We start from the raw sequence: 18250 nt of genomic DNA, 5'->3' as shown, positions 1-18250 counted from the left end.
CTCGTCCCCACACTGTGGGACCCCTCCCACAGCCACCGGCAGTGGCTTGGAGCTCCCAGGGACAAGAGGCAGCTGGGAGGGTGTCCCCCAGGGATGCCAGAATGTCCCCATGAGTTTCAGGCACTCCCAACAGATGCCTGACTGTCCCCGTAAGTATCACAATGTCCCCGTGTCTGTCAGGCTTTCCAGTGGCTGCCAGGCTGTCCCCAGCCATGCTGGGCTGTCCCCTGGGTGCCACCCTGTCCCCCCAGCCCGGCTCACCTGTCACAGCTGCAGACCTGTCCCGGGCTCTGCCTCTCCTCCTCGGGGATGTGCAGCATGTCCAGCACGGCCAGGCTCGGCCCTGCTCCTGCCTGCTGATGTGCTGAGCCTGAGCAGCAGCCTCAGCCAGAGCTGACTGACAAGGTGAATCCTGGGCACTCTGTCATTAACACCTGGAGAAGAACAGATAAGAGATGAAGGGGGAGCACAGTGGAGCTTGTGAATTGAGATATCTTAGCCTTGGTTGGGTACAGGCCGTGGTGTAAAGAGAGCACAGATAAGAGCTAGGAATTGAGTTGCATATGTAACTGTCAAGGTCTTTAAAACTATGGAATTTTGTAAAAGCTGCCAAAAATTGCTAACAATAGACTAGCTGTAGTTTGTGAGAAAAATCTTGTGACTGTTTAGGGCTGTGGCCTGTTTTGATCTGTAGCAAGAACATAACACTGTACAGCGAGAATAATGCCTGATTTCAATGGCTTCAATAACTTCAATTCCTTTTTACCCTGACTTCAGCTTAAACTTCAATAAACTTTATTTTCAACTTAGACTCTGACCATTTTTTGCCCATCTTTTGACTTAACGCTCCCAGCTTGGATTCCTTTTGCTTCCCCTCTTTGAAGTTACATCCCTCAGTCATGCAGCACCCACCCAGTCTAAGGCTCAGCTCTGGCCAAGCTGTGGCTTTGACTGGTGGCAGAAGTGTTCCATCCAGCCCTCCTCATCTAGGTCTTACTTCTGGGCAGGCTATGGCCCTTCCTGGCAGGAAAAGTATCAAACCCAGGTGTTTCTGTGCTCAAAATGAGAGCAAGTCACTTGGACTAACTGATTTGGCTTTACAGAAGCTGAACTCTTTTTCCTCTGAGATAACCATGAAAAACCTCATTTGGAAGAGGCTCTTCAAGTCCTCCTTGTGAAAAGGAGGTCCTTCAGCAATAGCAGACCCTGAGGAATAGCAAAGCATATAAGCAGTGACAACTTTCACCTTACTAATTTTGTTCAAAATTACATCTTTTGTTCCTATTATAGTTGCTAAAACAAGAAAAGGGTTGTAGAGGTGTGGATGTACACCCTCCTCAAGAGTCTTTGGAGTTCTCGGGTTCTCATGTTTTTCTCATGTTTTTAAATCAATTCATAACATAATCTAGCAAGCCAACAGTTTGTCAGAAGCAGAAGATTGTCAATAATAAAACAATTTACCCACCACCGTGCCTGAACTCCAAGACTCAAACATTTGGGACACATCAAAGGCTGAAAGATGTGTGTGTTAATTGAAATGGTTTTAAGTTGAATCATTTACTCTTTTCTAGTGTTGTTACTTCTAACTTCTAAGCAATTCACCTGTGACCCTGATATGAGTGAATTTTGCCTAACAGCTCCTAGATGTGAATGCTGCAGCTCCAATGGTACATGGGCACATCTCTGGCTAGGGGAACTAAGTTTATCAAATTAGAGTAAAAGCCTCATTCAAATTAAATTCATACTTTCTTTGTTGTATAACCTGAAAAGCACCTGCAAGAAAGATTACAAATAGCACTTTTGCATTTTTTAAATTTTAACCAAAAAGGTTGATTTATCACAGCTAGTCTTTAGCTAAGACAAAATTAATCAGGTCATGGCAAGTCCAGTTCAGCTGGCCTGGCTTGTTCTAGAAGTTCCCTTGGTGAATTAGAGAGCTCATGCAGAGACCTGAGCCAGTCATGGTCAGTCCAGAGAGCAGAGATATCACTGGTCAAGGAGCTGAGCAGGGCTAAGACTCAGATCAATCAGTGTCTAGATCTGGGAGTTTTGAACCTTCTATATAAGAATGTTTTGAACAATAAATCTGTTTTTCTAATGATGAAGAGGACGTGAGTCATGATTTCTGTCTCCCTACCAACGACTGTCAGGTAATGGAACAGAACAGCGGAGCCCTGGAGAAACAGATAAAGGATGTAACCCCAGAAAACAGAAGTCATTCAAAGTGCAAGCAGGCTGCCAGCTCAGCTCTGCAAGGCTGACAAAACAGAAGTTATGTGAAATAAGGATATTGGTTTTACTCAAAAGTGGGGGCCAAGGAACAGCCACCTAAAAACGACACTAGACATTGAAGAAAGAGCTCAAAGAGCCATGTAAGGACTTGTGATAAGGGGTGCAACTACGTCAAATAAAGTCAAAGGAAGTGGGGATAGTTAGTGAATACATAATCAGCATGTATGATAAAAACTCTGTTCATTCCATGCTCAGTGCACTGGAATGGTGAAAGGATCACCCAAGTGGCCAACATGCTGTAATAAAGAACACCTCCTTTCAAATACTCAAATCTGTGTTTAAAAGTTTCTATCCAGTGGATTCAGTACCAATGGTGTCCTTGACTCCATTTTGCCCCACTGTGGCAGAACATCTCCCCTACTACAGACGAGCTTATCTGCAGCTGGTATGACAGCTCCAGACATTCTCTCCCCCATGAGGAGTGATGAGACAACCTTGGCCAGTTAGTTGTTATGACCCAGGGAGTTGTTTCGTCTTCTAGCACTTGGAGTAGAACTCCCAGTAAATGAGTGGATGTGAGAACAGATAAGAGGAGACAAGCCGAAGATTTCTGACTGAAAAGGCACTACTTTGACAACTATAAAAGCTTCACCATTTTCCACAGAGATAGAAGCCTCCTACACACAGTCTGGAAACGTGCAGGTACTTCTCCCACATGCTCAGATGCAAACTCTGCAGATACTTTTCCAGGGAATTGAGAGAAGAATTCTAAGTGTACCCCATCACCAAATTGATGGAAAGTTACATTGAATCCTAATCTATACTATTTCCTTGCTAGCTGTAATATGGGTACCTTTAGACTACTGGTAGTTCTTTTTGTTTTATTCCAGTGTTATACCTAGTCTGTTAAATTTTTGTCAATAAAATATTTCATTTGGTCATAGACCTAATCTGCCATTATTAAGAACCTGAGACCAAGAGCAATCTGGGGTGCAGGCCACTCCAAACAGAGCTACTGCCAGAAATGTGAGTCAAAGGCAGGACTTGTCTAAGCTCTCTCTCTCCATTCACAACACCCACAGTTTCACAATGGCTCCTTGGTTCCATGAGGCCCTGCTGTATAACAATGGAGCCTTGGTTCCATTAGGATCTGTACTGTGAAAATGGCCTCCTTGGTTCTGTCATGCCAGAATTCTCTCCTTGGTTCCAAGAGGCCTTGGTGTGTCCCAAGAGCCCCTTGGCTCCATGACTGTCCATCGTGTCTGATATAATTATCCCTCCGGCTGCCTCCCAGGGGGCTCTGGCTGTTCAGTCTTTAGGAGGCTTTGGAGGGAATTATACTAGGAACAAGACAAAAGATATCAGAAGAGGCTCCTTCCCCAGGACCTTTGTCCCAGGCGTTTCTTCTTCAAGGCTTTCAAGGGGAAAGAGGGAGAACAAGGAAGGGCAAGGCATTATATACCCCCTGCTCAGGAAAAGGATAGCTGGACCACAGCCAGTGAGGTCAAGGAAGGAAGGAAGGAAAGGTCAAACTATATGGTATGGTACTTGAGGGGGTCAGGAATGGAAAAAACATTCTTCAGAGGATTACAACAAGTGTCCCCATGGTCTCCTGGATCAGCAGTATCGCAATGGACAATTGATTACAAGCAGCCCCACTGTGTCACACTTAATATTGGCTTCCATGGGACCCCACAGTGTCATCATGGCCCTTGGCTCCATGAGGCCTCACTGTATAACAATGGACCCTTGGTTCCATGAGATTTTGGGCTGCCAGTAATGGTTTCCTTTGTTCTGTAGTGTGCAAATGGCTGCCTGGTTCCATAAGGTTCCTCATGTCCCGGTGGTCTCCTTGCTTCCATGAGGCTATGTAGTGTCACAATGTCCTATAGTTTCCATGAGCATCTGTGCTATCACCAATGTCCTTTTTTCCATTGAGGCCCACAGTGTCTCAATGGCCCCTTGCCATTATGTGGCCATCCTGTGTCCCAAGGGCTCCTTGGTTCCATGAGCTTCCATAGTGTCACAATGGTCTCCTTGGTTCCACAAGCTCCTGCTGTGTCACAATGGACCCTTCAATCCATGAGCTTCTGTAGTGTCACCATGATCTCCTTGGATCCACAGCGCCACAATGGAAAATTGGTTCCATGGCACCCCAGAGTGTCATAATAAACTCTGTAGTTCACTGAGGCTCTGTAGTGTCACCATTGTCTCCCTGGTCCAATAAGACCCTTGAGTGTCACAATGGCTGCTTGGTTCTGTCAGTTTCCATATTGTGAACAATGGTCTCCTTGTTTCTGCACAGTCATAATGAACCCTTGGTTCCATGAGGTTCAGTCTTGGTTTGAAAGACAGGTGTCTGCTAGGGAAGGCTGGAGCCTCCCTTGGAATGTGGAATGTAACCCCCCTAAAATCATTATAATTTTGAAATTAAGGGGCTCTCAGGCAAAAAGATATGAGAATAGGAATAGCAGTTCTTTACTAGCATGTATAACAAGGCAAGCAAACAACAATAACCGTGGCATTAACAACAAACAGAGCCAGGCCCCCAGTGAGCCCTTCTCGGCCGCGGGCAGTTTCCCCTTTGGTGCAGTTCTGGTCACAGCCAGCAGGGGCGCTGGTGGCTCCCGGTGGGCGGGGCAGGTGTGATGATTCCCCCGCGGCTGCAGGGGGCGCTGTGGCGCGGGCTCGGGGAGCGCGCGGGAATGGCGGCTTTGTCCCAGCCGGGAGGGATGGAAGAGAGACCTCGCTGCACAAACCCCTGGGGCTGCTGATCCCAGGGCCCTGGCAGGACTCTGGGGAGCAGCAGGCTGGAAGGGCAGGGATGAGCAGAAATCCTGGGGTGGTGGACGAGATGTATCAGACACTCTGCGGCGATCGCTGGGACTGCGGGACGTCCCAGCAGGGCAGGGGGTGCAGGGCCCAGCAGCAGGAGAAAGGCAGCTCCCAGCTGGGTTGTAGCAGTGGTGGTGAAATTCCTTTCCCCAAGCAGCAGCTTCACCATCCTCTTCCCAAAGCTGAGAGTGAGTGAGAACCCCCAACTGCCCCAGCCCCTGTCCTTTACCTGCCTCTCATCCTGTGGTATGTCTGTCCCTCTGAGAGAAACTCCCAAAAACCAGAGGAGTGACATTAGACACCCTTCATCCCTGAGGCCGGGCCATCTCCCCCTGTCTGTGGCACTCAGCCATCAGTGTATCTTAACAGCTTTATGGGGAAAGATTTTACAAGTAAAAAGGAAAGAAAAAGGAAAGAAAAGGAAAGGAAATCCAACCCCAGTTGGTTCCTAAATGTCACTGGTCTCCTTGGTTTCATGTGGCCCTGCTGTGTCACCACAGTCCCTTGGTTCCATGAGCTTCTGGAGTGTAACACGGTCACCTTGATTCCATGAGGTTCTGCAGTGTCACAATAGAAACCCTTGTTCCATTAGGCCTCCAAGTTTCACAATGTTTGATTCCGTGAGGCACCACAATGTCCCAATGGACCCTTGGATCTATGAGGTTCCATAGCATCCCAAAGGTCACTGTGGTTCCATGAGTTTCCTAAGTGTCACAATGGTCTCCATGGTTCCATTGGGCCCTGCTTTGTCACAATGGTCCCCTGGGTTCCAATCAGGCTGCCAGGACAAACAGGTCTGGCTGTGTTGGCTTCCCAGGATCCACCTCTCTCCTTTTCTGCCTTTGAAACACTTGGACTCTGTGCTTTCCTTCCAGTGGAAAAGAACCATCCTACTTATCAACACAGAAATGGCCGAAAGTGGGATTCCACCTCCAAAATTCCCTATATCCAAGGGCTGCTTTCAGACAAAAGCTACCAGGACAGAGAGGTCTGGCTGGCCTTGGCCTCTGGTGTCCACCTTTCATCTGCCCCTGAAACATCAGTGTTCCATGCTTTCCTTCCTATGGAAAAGAACCATCCCTCTCTTCCAAGAAGTATTGTCCAGAATTGGTATTCTGCCTCTAAAATTCCCTATATCCAGGGAGAGGTCCCAGACAAAAATCTGCCAGCACCATCTAATCTGGCTGCCCTTGGCCTCTGGTGACTGCCCCTCATCTGCCCCTGTGACATGGGGGCTTGGTTGGTTCCTCCCTATGGAGACCATTGTGACTCTGTGGGAACTCATGGAACCAAGGGGGGCCATGGTGACACTTTGGGGCTTGTGGGACCATGGAGACCATTAAAACCCTTCATGGCGACATGTAACTAAGGGACATTGTGACACGTCAGAGCCTCGTGGAACCAAGGGGCCATTGGGACACTGTGGGGCCCCATAGAACCAAGGGAACATGGAACAGGCCTGGCTGGTTTGGCCTCCCAGGGGCCACCTGACAGGTGCAGCTGATCTTGGAATGTCAAAGGCTGCTTTTCATCTTCCCATGGAACACTGGGGCTCCATGATTTCATTCCTATGGAAAAGAATATGACATCTTTTAAAATACCTATTGCCAAAATTGACACTTCCCTGAAAAATTTCAATACATGCAAGGGTATCTCTCAGAAATAAACTTGTCAGCAATGGATGGCCTTGGCCTCTGGTGGCCACCTCTCATTTGCCCCTGAAATGATGGGGATCTGCCTTCCATCCTATGGAAAAGGATCAGCCTTCTTGTGTAGGAGCTGTGGCCAAAATTAGAATTTTGTCTCCCAAATTCTGTATATCCAAGTATTGTCCCAAGACAAGAGTAACCAGGAAAGACAGGTCAGACTGTCTATGGCCACTGGAGATATTCTTAGACTGTGGGCACAATGTTTTCATTTGCCAAGACCTTGGAAAGGGTCCAGAGATCTCCCAAGGTGGGGTTTGGAGGTCTCAAGTACAGGACCACTATATAGGGACAAAGAAGCTCTGTGCTCAGTGGAATGGAGACTGAGGACAGAATAGGAGGGTCCTGGAAAGGACTGAAGGGTGATTTCAGAGATGGCGGATCCTTTTGACATATGAGAGAATAGGCAGAGAAAGAAAGAATTAATGTCAAGGACACTTGGAGAGGTACAGACTGGGAACAGAGAGGAAGGAATTTCACTCCCAGGGCAGGGCTGTGGTGCAACACGTCCCACAGAAGGAGTCTGGAGCAGCCCAAGACTTTGTGTGGCCAGGCAGAGGCAGGCAGGAGGCAGAGCTGTCAGCAAAGGAAGGGCCCAGCCACGTGGGGCAGCCGGGGGATGACGACAGCCTGCAGGGACAGAGGCGCAGGGCATGGACACCGTAGGACAGCCTGGGCTGCACAGGGCACAGGGATGGGGAGCAGCTGCAAGGCCCTGACACAGCCAACTCCTGCAGCACTTGGGCCATGGCTGCTGGGCCTGGGCCTGAGCCATCAGCAGGAGACAAGTGACCCTTGCAGCCCTGGGGCCTCATTGCCTCCTTGGCCCTGCTCAGCAGCCTGGCAGGGGCCGCCCCATGCTCCTGCCCTTGGCATTGCACATCCCCACATCCCAGTGGCCTGGGAAGAGCCCTGAGCACTGAGGGAGGGACAGGATGTGCCTTGGCAGGGGCTGGGGCTCAGGCCTTGGCCCTTTGCGCTCCTGAAACACATCCAGGTTTGCTCAGCATCAGAGACACCTTTGCCTTGTTTATCCCCACCTGTCATCACTGCCTGCAGTGTTCTGCTCTAAGTGGAACCTGGGGACACATTCTCAATTGTGTCTCTCAATGGAAGCCATTAAAACTTCAAGAAACTTTGGAGTTTTAATCTGACTTTGAGTTCCTGAGAGGTTTATTTACTGGCTTACAGGGACTGATGTTCAGAGACTCAGCATTAAACCTCCAAGAGGCTCATTAAAGTCCTTCTGCTCTGTCTCTGCTGCAGAGCTGGGCTGGGCTCCTGGCACAAAGGCAGCTCCTGCCAACCAAGAAGAGCTTAAAATCGACTTTTCTCCTGAGGAGCAGCTCCTATCCCAGCCCAGCAGGGCTGAGGGTGCTGCCTGCAGGTACCTGAGACCAGTGAAGCAGACAGATGCTCAAAGCAGCTGAAAGGACAATTCTGAGCTCATTCATGGAGAAATCTTCTGACACAGTCAGTCCGTGTTTGCAGGGATCTCCTAAAGCTGACCCAGGACAGGACTGACAGCACTGTAAGGATGGCTCTGCTGCCCTTTCTGCTTTGGGGGAGGATGTGCTCCAGAGCGGGGCTGCCCTGGGCACCGTCAGAGGGACAGGGCAGGACGTCTCCTGCTGCCAGGGACGGCTGCAGGGGCTGAGGCTGGGGCTGCAGCCAGGGCTGCCCAGGGCTGTGGTGCAGAGCAGGTGCTGCAGCCCTGAGGGCTCTTGGCCAGGCCAGGGGATCTGACACCTGCCAGGGGCAGCTCTCAGCCTGCCTGGGAGCTTCCATGGATGGTGGAGGGGAGCTGTGGGTGCAAGGAGTGACTCCTGCCAGGGCAGGTGCTGCTGCTGTGGAGAGGGTGCTGTGTGTGCCAGGGCTGCTCAAACCTCCAGCTCATGCCCAGGTCATTTCTGAGGGGACTTTTTATGAGCAAATTCAGGGCATGAGTTTCCTGCTTCAGTCTCTGCTTTCTTCAGTCTGTGCTCCCACTTTTCCCATGGCTCGGCTGGGTGGCAATGGAAACTCAGCTGTGCAGGGCAGAGCAGGGGCTGAGGCTCTTAAACCATCACACCGAGGATTCCTGGGAACCTCAGCAAGTGCCTCCACCTCCCCAGCCTCCAGATCCATCCAGCATCACCTTTCCATGGTGCCCAGGCCTGGGGGAGCTGTTCTTTAATCCCTACAGCCCCGAGCAGCTGCAGGGCAGAGCTGGCCCAGGGGCTGGGCTGGGCTCTGGCAGCTCTGGCAGGGAAGGAGCCCAGGCCCACAGGAACAGCTCGGGCTGGGACAGCTCCAGCAGCAGAGCCGTGGGCAGGGAGGGAGGAAGGCAGTGCTGAGGGAAGCCCTGCTGCAGGGGACATGTGACACCTGCCAGCCCTGCCCTGCAGGGCACACACTGCCCTGAGCAGCACAGCTCCTGTGTCCCCTCCCAGCCAGCACAGCCCTCAGCCCAGGGGCTCGGGGCCCTCAGTCCCCTCCTGGGCCGGCAGAGCAGCCCCAGAGATGAAGGGCATCTCTCCTGCCATGTGCCCATTCCCTGCTGACCAGGGCCTCAGGGCCACTGTCCTGCACTGCTGCTGCCTGGCAGGGGCTGTGCAAGGCTGGGCAGGGAAAGGCTTTTCCTCAGGGCCCAGCTCTCTCTCTCCTTGCCTTGCCCAGGTGCTCCTGGCATTGCTGAGGGGCTCTCTGGGAATGGCAGTTCCAGCTGCAGGCTCAGGCCCAGCCCTTGGGCTCCTCCTGTGCAGGCTGAGCACAGCAATGGGGTGTCCCAGCTCCCTCTGCCTCGGAGAGCCCTGGGCAGGGCAGGCTGGCAGGCTGGGAATGAGCTGACTCTGCCTGACTTTGGGAAAGGCAGGAGCCACTTTGTGTACCTGGGATCCCTCTGCTGTCAGCAGTGTCTCCTCCCTTTCCAGGGTAACATAGGAGTGGAGCTCAGAGAGGTGCAAGTCCAGGGCAGCTGGGAACAGGAGAGAGGGACAAAGCAGCTCCCCTCAGTCTGCACTAAACCTCAGACAATTCTCCTGCCTCACTGGGATCTGTTTTCCCCATGTACAGCAGAATCTCTCATTCTGCCTCCTGCAATTCCCATCCCTTTGCAGATCTCATGCCTTAGGAGGAGGCTCTTTATCCAAGTTCAAACACCAGGACTGGCCACTGCCCTCACTGTTCCCCTGCACTCACAGGGGCTCAGGGATCACTCCCAGGTGTCCTGCAGGTCGAGGTCTGGCTCCTCACTGAAAATTGGCCAGCAGCAATCAGGGCTCCAGCAACCAAGGTGAAGGAAATTGTCCTAGACATAGACAACGGGGAGGTGTTTAGTGGCAAGAAACAATCTTTGAGCAAGGGCTTTGACTTTTCTGTGAGAAATCTCCCCTGAAATGTCACTGTCTTTCCTCCTTCTGCAGGTTAGGATGTCCAGAGATAGCAAATGTCCAACAGCAGCTCCATCAGCCACTTCCTCCTGCTGCCATTGGCAGACACTCGGCAGCTGCAGCTCCTGCACTTCTGCCTCTTCCTGGGCATCTCCCTGGCTGCCCTCCTGGGCAACGGCCTCGTCATCAGCGCCGTGGCCTGCGGCCACCACCTGCACAGCCCCATGTTCTTCTTCCTGCTCCACCTGGCCCTCACCGACCTGGGCTCCATCCTCACCACTGTCCCCAAAGCCATGCACAATTCCCTCTGGGACACCAGGCACATCTCCTACACAGGATGTGCTGCACAGCTCTTTCTGTTTGTATTTTTCATTTCAGCAGAGGTTTCTCTCCTGACCATCATGTGCTATGACCGCTACGTGTCCATCTGCAAACCCCTGCACTACGGGACCCTCCTGGGCAGCAGAGCTTGTGCCCACATGGCAGCAGCTGCCTGGGCCAGTGCCTTTCTCAATGCTCTGCTGCACACAGCCAATACATTTTCCCTGCCCCTGTGCCATGGCAATGCCCTGGGCCAGTTCTGTGAAGTTCCCCAGATCCTCAAGCTCTCCTGCTCACAGTCCAAACTCAGGGAACTTGGGCTTCTTGGTTTTAGTGCCTTTTTATCATTTGGCTGTTTTGTGTTCATTTTTTTCTCCTATGTGCAGATCTTCAGGGCTGTGCTGAGGATCCCCTCTGAGCAGGGACGGCACAAAGCCTTTTCCACCTGCTTCCCTCACCTGGCCGTGCTGTCCCTATTTCTCAGCACCTCATTTGTTTCCTACCTGAAGCCCCCCTCCATCTCCTTCCCATCCCTGGATCTGTCACTGTCAGTTCTGTACTCAGTGGTGCCTCCAGCCCTGAACCCCCTGATCTACAGCCTGAGGAACCAGGAGCTCAAGACTGCAGTGTGGACACTGATCACTGGACAATTTCAGAAACACCAAACTGCTGGCTAATTTCTGCAAATCACTTGTAATAAAAGTCATCTTTGATAGCACTTGCTGTTTTGAATATTGTGGTTTCTTTCTTTGTTTAGTTTTCAATGGTGCTCACAAAGAGAGGCCACTGTTTGTGTCCTTTCTTGTTTTGGTTCTTTCCAACTTTGCTGTGACCCTAGACTGTATCAATGAGGAGCTGTGCTTTTAGGAACTTTAAATGAAATAAAGGATCTCCCAGTAAGGTTTTCAGCAGAGATCCTCTTTTTGTTCCCTTCTCTGTCACTGCAGCAACAATGTCTGTGTGCAGAGCTGGGGGCAGATCAGGGCTGGCACAGCAGCTGTGCCCAGCACCAGCAGCCCTTGGTGTTGCCAGTGCTGCTGCCGTGGCCCTGCCCCACTGCCCTCCTGGCCCTGGTGTTGCTGTAGGGCCTGAGGGCTCTTGGGGCCGGGCACAGGGCTGGGGGTAGCAGTGCCGGGGCTGCAGCAGGGACAGGCCATGGGCACTGCTGGGGCAGCGCTGATGCCTCAGGGCAGGGCCTGGGGGCTCCAGGCTCCTTGCCCAGGCTCTCTCCAGAACACGCCCAGGCCAATGCTCAGCACAGAAAAGCCCCGTGAGCAGCCCCAGGGTGGCTGTGGGCAGGCTGGGGACAAACAGCATGGCTGGGGCTCTGCAAGGTCCCTGGGGGAGATGGGAAGGAGCAGCAGAGCAGGGGCTGATCCATCCCCACTGCACTGGACACCCCAGGGCAGCATCCCAGAGCATCCTCTTGCACCTGCCAACAACATCCCCCCTGTGCAGCCCTGGCCTCTCCCCCAGCTCACACAGGTGCAGGATCCTTGCAGGCACAGACACGGTAGCACTGGCTCAGGAGCCCCTGTTTGCAGTGCCCAGAGCAGGCCTGAGCAGCCCCATGGTGTTGGTGTGGGGAGATGAACCTGAGGGAGCACAAATGCCATCAGCCCCTGGGGCCAGGATGGGCTGGGGGACAGGAGGGAATCTCCTCACTTTTGTTGTGGCCTCTGAGGTCACACAGAAAGTTTGTTCCCATGAGCTGTGAGTTTCCTGTTCCACTGCAGATGTTATTGCTCAGGGCCAGGGCTGCCTGGCAGCCACCTCCAAACTGCCCTGAGCATTTCCTTTGCTCCATCTTTGCTTTCTTTCCTCTTTCCTGCCCTAGATTTCTCCCTGTTGCTCATCCCTGTCCCCTCCACTGCAAACAGCCCATCCCTGGCTGACCTTTCCTCTCTGGCCCCTCTCCCCATTTCAATTCCTAGATTTACACCATGGAAATGTCCCTTGGGGAGCAGGATCATCCTCCAAGTGCTTCAGGAACTGTCTGCAGGCTCCTGCAGTGCCTGGTGCTGTTCCCTTGCCAGAGGCACCACAGGCCAGGGGGGCACATCTGGGCTGCTGTGTCTGGCTGTGGGGCTCCCTGTTCTGGGCAATGAGGAGGAGCTGCAGAGGCTCTGCAGGACTGACAGGATGGGCTTTGGGGCTGTGAGGAGAAGCTGAGGGACCTGGGCTGCTGGACCTTTTGAAGAGGAGGCCCAGGGCTCATCCTGCAAATGCTGCAAGGGTGGTTTCAGAGAATCACAGGATCAGCAAAGCTGGAAAAGACCTTGGAGATGATCAAGTCCAACCTGTGCCCTGACACCACCTTGTCTCCCCTGAGCCTCCTCTTTTCCAGGATAAACAATTCCAGCTCCATAAGCCACTCTTCAGAGGACTTGTGCTCCAGACCCCTCACCTGCCTTGTTGCCCTTCTCTGGACATGCTCCAGCCCCTCCATGTCCTTCCTAAACTGGGGGCCCAGAACTGAACACAGCACTTGAGGTGCTGCCAGCAAGTGCTAAGTACAGGGGAAGAATCACTGCCCTGCTCCTGCTGGCCACACCATTCCTGATCCAGGCCAGGGGCCATTGGCCTTCTTGGCCACCTGGGCACACTGCTGCCTCATGTCCAGCCTGCTGTCCAGCACTGCCCCAGCTCCCTTTCTGCCTGGCCACTCTCCAGCCACTCTGTCCCCAGCCTGGAGCATTGCAGGGGCGGCACAAAGCCTTTTCCGCCTGCCTCCCTCACCTGGTTGTGTTTTCTTTGTTTATCAGCACTGGCATTTTTGCCTACCTTAAGCCCCTCTCCCTCTCCTTCTCATCCCTGGATCTGGCCCTGTCAGTTCTGTACTCAGTGGTGCCTCCAGCCCTGAACCCCCTGATCTACAGCCTGAGGAACCAGGAGCTCAAGGCTGCAGTGTGGACACTGATCACTGGACGATTTCACAAACACTAAACTGCTTGCCTGTTTCTACAAATCACTTGTAATAAAAGCCTTCTTTGATAGCACTTGTTGATTTGGTTGTGTTTAGTTTTTGTTTATTTTCCAATGGTGTTCACAAAGAGAGGCCACTGTGTCCTGTCTTGTTTTGATTGTCTCCTGTGGAGAAGATAGCTGAGGAATGGGTAGAGGATAAGGGACACAATAGCTCTTAGACTAATATTGTAACTAGAAGCTAGGACAAGGCCAGCATGAGAATGAGGGAGAGAAACTGAAATCATGAGAAAAGAGGAACTGAACACTACAAGGCGATACAACTGTTGCAATATGCTGCTATAACATGAAGTAAGCTATTGTGTAGTTACTACCAATCAGGAGCTTGGCTTTTGCAATATGTATGAACTAATTATTTAGAATATAAATGTAAACGAGAAAACAAATAAAATTGAGCCTGATTGATCAACATCGGTTGAGTCAGTCTCCCTCTTTTCAACAAATGGTGACCCCAGGACAGGATACCGCACCACAGTTGGAAAAGTCCTGGATGAACAGCTGGGGAGCAGAGCCCTCTCTCCAGGGAGATCCCTGGAAATAGGATATCCCTGGAGAGATATCCCCCCAGTGGTCCACGACCCAAACTGCTCTCACAGCTGAACAGAACCCAGTCCTGCTGCTGTCGCAAATTGATTTGCATAAAATCGATAAGATCACAGACAAAAGACTCTCTAACAACTTAAAGTTAGAAAGTTGTGTGCTTTATTCAATGTTGGATGGCACGGGAGTAGCCTCCCAAAGGCCTGCACACCAATCACAAAACTCTAACCCTCTATTTATTTACGAAAGTCTTACACGTTCATTCAATTACGCAAAATGTCTATACATATGCATAATCCTAGCCCTGCCTATCCCCTCTTCATATTAAAATGAGGCCAAAGTCCTTTACACCTGCACAATTCTTCTCTCAAAGTGGGTAGGTGGTCTTTGAAATATGTCAGTGGTCTTGAAAGATGAAGTCAGAGACGTCTTCCTCACAGTGACCTTTGTACCTTCATCTTGTGGGCCGGCTACATGACCTTTTAGGCATAGTCCAAGCTCTCTTGCTTGGTTCAAATAGTCTCTGTGTCCAGGTGCAGTCATGGTTTCTTTCACTATCACAATGGTCCATCTATTGTATTTCCTTCTACAAACACAACTAAAAGCAGCAAGTAATATATTAGCTATGCTCTAGCTTAAGCATCTACTAATTATTAACTCTTCCACTTCATCTCTATTCTTCTAACTTAAATCCTAATCAATACAAATTGCTTCTATCCCTTAGCTAAAATCTTAACTCTTTAAATCCTTAACTCAAGGCACTGCAGGACACTGCAGACAATTCCTAAAGCACTTGTAGGATGATTTGGATCCCCAAGGGATATTCCCATGGTACCAACTCACCATGAAATGGGGAGTGGGACCAGAGAGAAAAGAGATAACAGAGGTAGGCTGTTTCCAGGGGAGGGGACAACAATGGGCAGTAGGAAGAAATCTGAACCAGGAAAGAAGAAAGAAAGCAAAGGTGAAATAAAGGAAACGCTCAGTGCAGTTTGGGGGTGGTTGCCAGGCAGCCCTGGCTCTGAACAACAACATCTGCAGTGAGACAGGAAACTCACAGCTCATGGGAACAAACTTTCTGGCTGAATCCAGAGGCCACGACAATACTGAGTGGTTTCCCTCCTGTCCCCCAGCCCTTCCTGGCCCCAGGGGCTGATGGCATTTGTGCTCCCTCAGGTTCATCTCCCCACACCAACACCATGGGGCTGCTCAGGCCTGCTCTGGGCACTGCAAACAGGGGCTCCTAAGCCAGTGCTGCCCTGTCTGTGCCTGCAAGGATGTGGCACCTGTGTGAGCTGGGGGAGAGGCCAGGGCTGCACAGGAGGGATGTTGTTGGCAGGTGCAAGAGGATGCTCTGGGATGCTGCCCTGGGGTGTCCAGTGCAGTGGGGATGGATCAGCCCCTGCTCTGCTGCTCCTTCCCATCTCCCCCAGGGACCTTGCAGAGCCCCAGCCATGCTGTTTGTCCCCAGCCTGCCCACGGCCACCCTGGGGCTGCTCACGGGGCTTTTCTGTGCTGAGCATTGGCCTGGGCGTGTTCTGGAGAGAGCCTGGGCAAGGAGCCTGGAGCCCCCAGGCCCTGCCCTGAGGCGTCAGCGCTGCCCCAGCAGTGCCCATGGCCTGTCCCTGCTGCAGCCCCGGCACTGCCACCCCCAGCCCTGTGCCCGGCCCCGAGAGCCCTCAGGCCCTACAGCAACACCAGGGCCAGGAGGGCAGCGGGGCAGGGCCACGGGAGCAGCACTGGCAACACCAAGGGCTGCTGGTGCTGGGCACTGCTGCTGTGCCAGCCCTGATCTGCCCCAGCTCTGCACACAGACATTGCTGCTGCAGTGACAGAGAAGGGAACAAAAGGGGATCTCTGGAGAAAAGTCTGCTGGAAGATCTTTAGTTCATTTAAAGGTACTGAGAGCACAGCTCCTCACTGACACGCTGTGTGACAATAGAAAATATAAAGACAATCAAAACAAGCAAGGACACAAACAGTGGCCTCTCTTTGTGAACATTATTGGAAACAAAGAAAAAAACCTGACAACCAAAACAACAAGTGCTATAAAAGAAGACTTTCATTACAAGTGATTTGCAGGATCTGGAGCAGTTTAATGTTTCTGAAATAGTCCAGTGATCAGTGTCCACACTGCAGCCCTGAGCTCCTGGTTCCTCAGGCTGTAGATCAAGGGGTTCAGGGCTGGAGGCACCACTGAGTACAGAACTGACAGGGCCAGATCCAGGGATGGGGAGGAGATGGAGGGGGGCTTCAGGTACGCAAATGTGCCAGTGCTGATAAACAGGGAGACCACAGCCAGGTGAGGGAGGCAGGTGGAAAAGGCTTTGTGCCGCCCCTGCTCAGACGGGATCCTCAGCACAGCCCTGAAGATCTGCACATATGAGAAAACAATGAACACAAAACAACCAAAAGCTAAAGAGACACTAACAGCAAGAAGTCCAGCTTCCCTCAAGTAGTTGGAATGTGAGCAGGAGAGCTTAAGAATCTGTGGGATTTCACAGAAGAACTGGCCCAGGACATTGCCATGGCACAGGGGCAAGGAAAATGTATTGGCTGTGTGCAGCAGTGAATAGAGAAAGGCACTGGCCCAGGCAGCTGCTGCCATGTGGGCACAAGCTCTGCTGCCCAGGAGGGTCCCGTAGTGCAGGGGTTTGCAGATGGACACGTAGCGGTCGTAGCACATGATGGTCAGCAGGGGAAATTCTGCTATGACAAAGAAGAGAAAGAAAAAGATCTGAGCAGCACATCCTGAGTAGGAGATGTTCCGGGTGTCCCAGAGGGAATTGTGCATGGCTTTGGGGACAGTGGTGAGGATGGAGCCCAGGTCGGTGAGGGCCAGGTGGAGCAGGAAGAAGAACATGGGGCTGTGCAGGTGGTGGCTGGAGGCCACGGCACTGATGACGAGGCTGTTGCCCAGGAGGGCAGCCAGGGAGATGCCCAGGAAGAGGCAGAAGTGCAGGAGCTGCAGCTGCCGAGTGTCTGCCAATGCTAGCAGGAGGAAGTGGCTGATGGAGCTGCTGTTGGACATTTTCTGTGGCTGGACATGGGGACCTGTTCAAAGAGGAGACAGTGACAAATCAGGGGAGACTCTCCTGAGCAATGTCCAAGCCCAGTGTGTGCCCTGCAGGGCAGGGCTGGCAGGTGCCACATGTCCCCTGCAGCAGGGCTTCCCTCAGCACTGCCTCCCTCCCTCCCTGCCCACGGCTCTGCTGCTGGAGCTGTCCCAGCCCGAGCTGTTCCTGTGGGCCCGGGCTCCTTCCCTGCCAGTGCTGCCAGAGCCCAGCCCAGCCCCTGGGCCAGCTCTGCCCTGCAGCTGCTGGGGGCTGCAGGGATTAAAGCACAGCTCCCCCAGGCCTGGGCACCATGGAAAGGTGATGCTGGATGGATCTGGAGACTGGGGAGCTGGAGGCACTTGCCAAGATTCCCAGGAATCCTCAGCCAGATAGTTAAAACCGTCAGCCCCTGCTCTGCCCTGCAGAGCTGAGTTACTGTTCACACCAACCTGAGACAGGGAAAAGGAGAAGCACAGATTGATGAAAGCAGAGACTGAAGTAGGAAACTCCTACCCTAAATGTGCTCATGAAAAGTCCCCTCAGAAATGACCTGGGCATGAGCTGGAGCTCTCATTATTCCTGGCCCATGCAGCACCATCTCCACAGCAGCAGCACCTGCCCTGGCAGGAGTCACTCCTTGCACCCACAGCTCCCCTCCAGCATCCATGGGGAGCTGCCAGGCAGGCTGAGAGCTGCCCCTGGCAGGTGGCAGATGCCCTGGCCTGGCCAAGAGCCCTCAGGGCTGCAGCACCTGCTCTGCACCACAGCCCTGGGCAGCCCTGGCTGCAGCCCCAGCCTCAGCCCCTGCAGCCGTCCCTGGCAGCAGGAGCTGTCCTGCCCTGTCCCTCTGACAGTGGCCAGGGCAGCCCCGCTCTGGAGCACATCCTTCCCCAGAGCAGAAAGGGCAGCAGAGCCATCCTTACAGTGCTGTCAGTCCTGTCCTGGCTCAGCTTTAGGAGATCCCTGCAGCCAGGGACTTACTGTGTCAGAAGTGGTGAGGATTTCTCCATGAATAAGCTCAGAATTGTCCTTCCATTTGCTTTAAGCCTCTGTCTGCTTCACTGTTCTTAGGTACCTGCAGGAAGTGCCCTCAGCCCAGCTGGGCTGGGAGAGGAGCTGCTCCTCAGAAGAAAAGTCTCCTTGAAGCTTTTCTTGACTCCCATGAGCTGCCTCTGTGCCAGAAGCCTGGCCCAGCTCAGCAGCA

General features: G+C 52.5%; 2 protein-coding genes across 2 annotated transcripts; one reads left to right on the top strand and one right to left on the bottom strand.

Annotated features, from left to right (window-relative positions):
- Nucleotides 1–10200: 10200 nt before the first annotated feature.
- On the top strand, nt 10201–11142 carry LOC310920756 (olfactory receptor 14J1-like; the record flags this gene model as incomplete). Its single annotated transcript, XM_083880813.1, has 1 exon — nt 10201–11142. One exon carries the CDS (start codon nt 10201–10203, stop codon nt 11140–11142), a length of 942 nt encoding a protein of 313 aa, XP_083736939.1.
- A 4943-nt stretch (nt 11143–16085) lies between these two features.
- LOC310920643 (olfactory receptor 14J1-like) lies at nt 16086–17021 on the bottom strand (the record flags this gene model as incomplete). Its single annotated transcript, XM_083880705.1, has 1 exon — nt 16086–17021. One exon carries the CDS (start codon nt 17019–17021, stop codon nt 16086–16088), a length of 936 nt encoding a protein of 311 aa, XP_083736831.1.
- Nucleotides 17022–18250: the final 1229 nt, after the last annotated feature.

Source organism: Zosterops lateralis, assembly GCF_965231275.1.
Source record: "Zosterops lateralis genome assembly, chromosome: 31".
In the NCBI taxonomy this organism is placed as follows: Eukaryota; Metazoa; Chordata; class Aves; order Passeriformes; family Zosteropidae; genus Zosterops; species Zosterops lateralis.
This window is presented reverse-complemented; position numbering and strand designations above follow the sequence as displayed.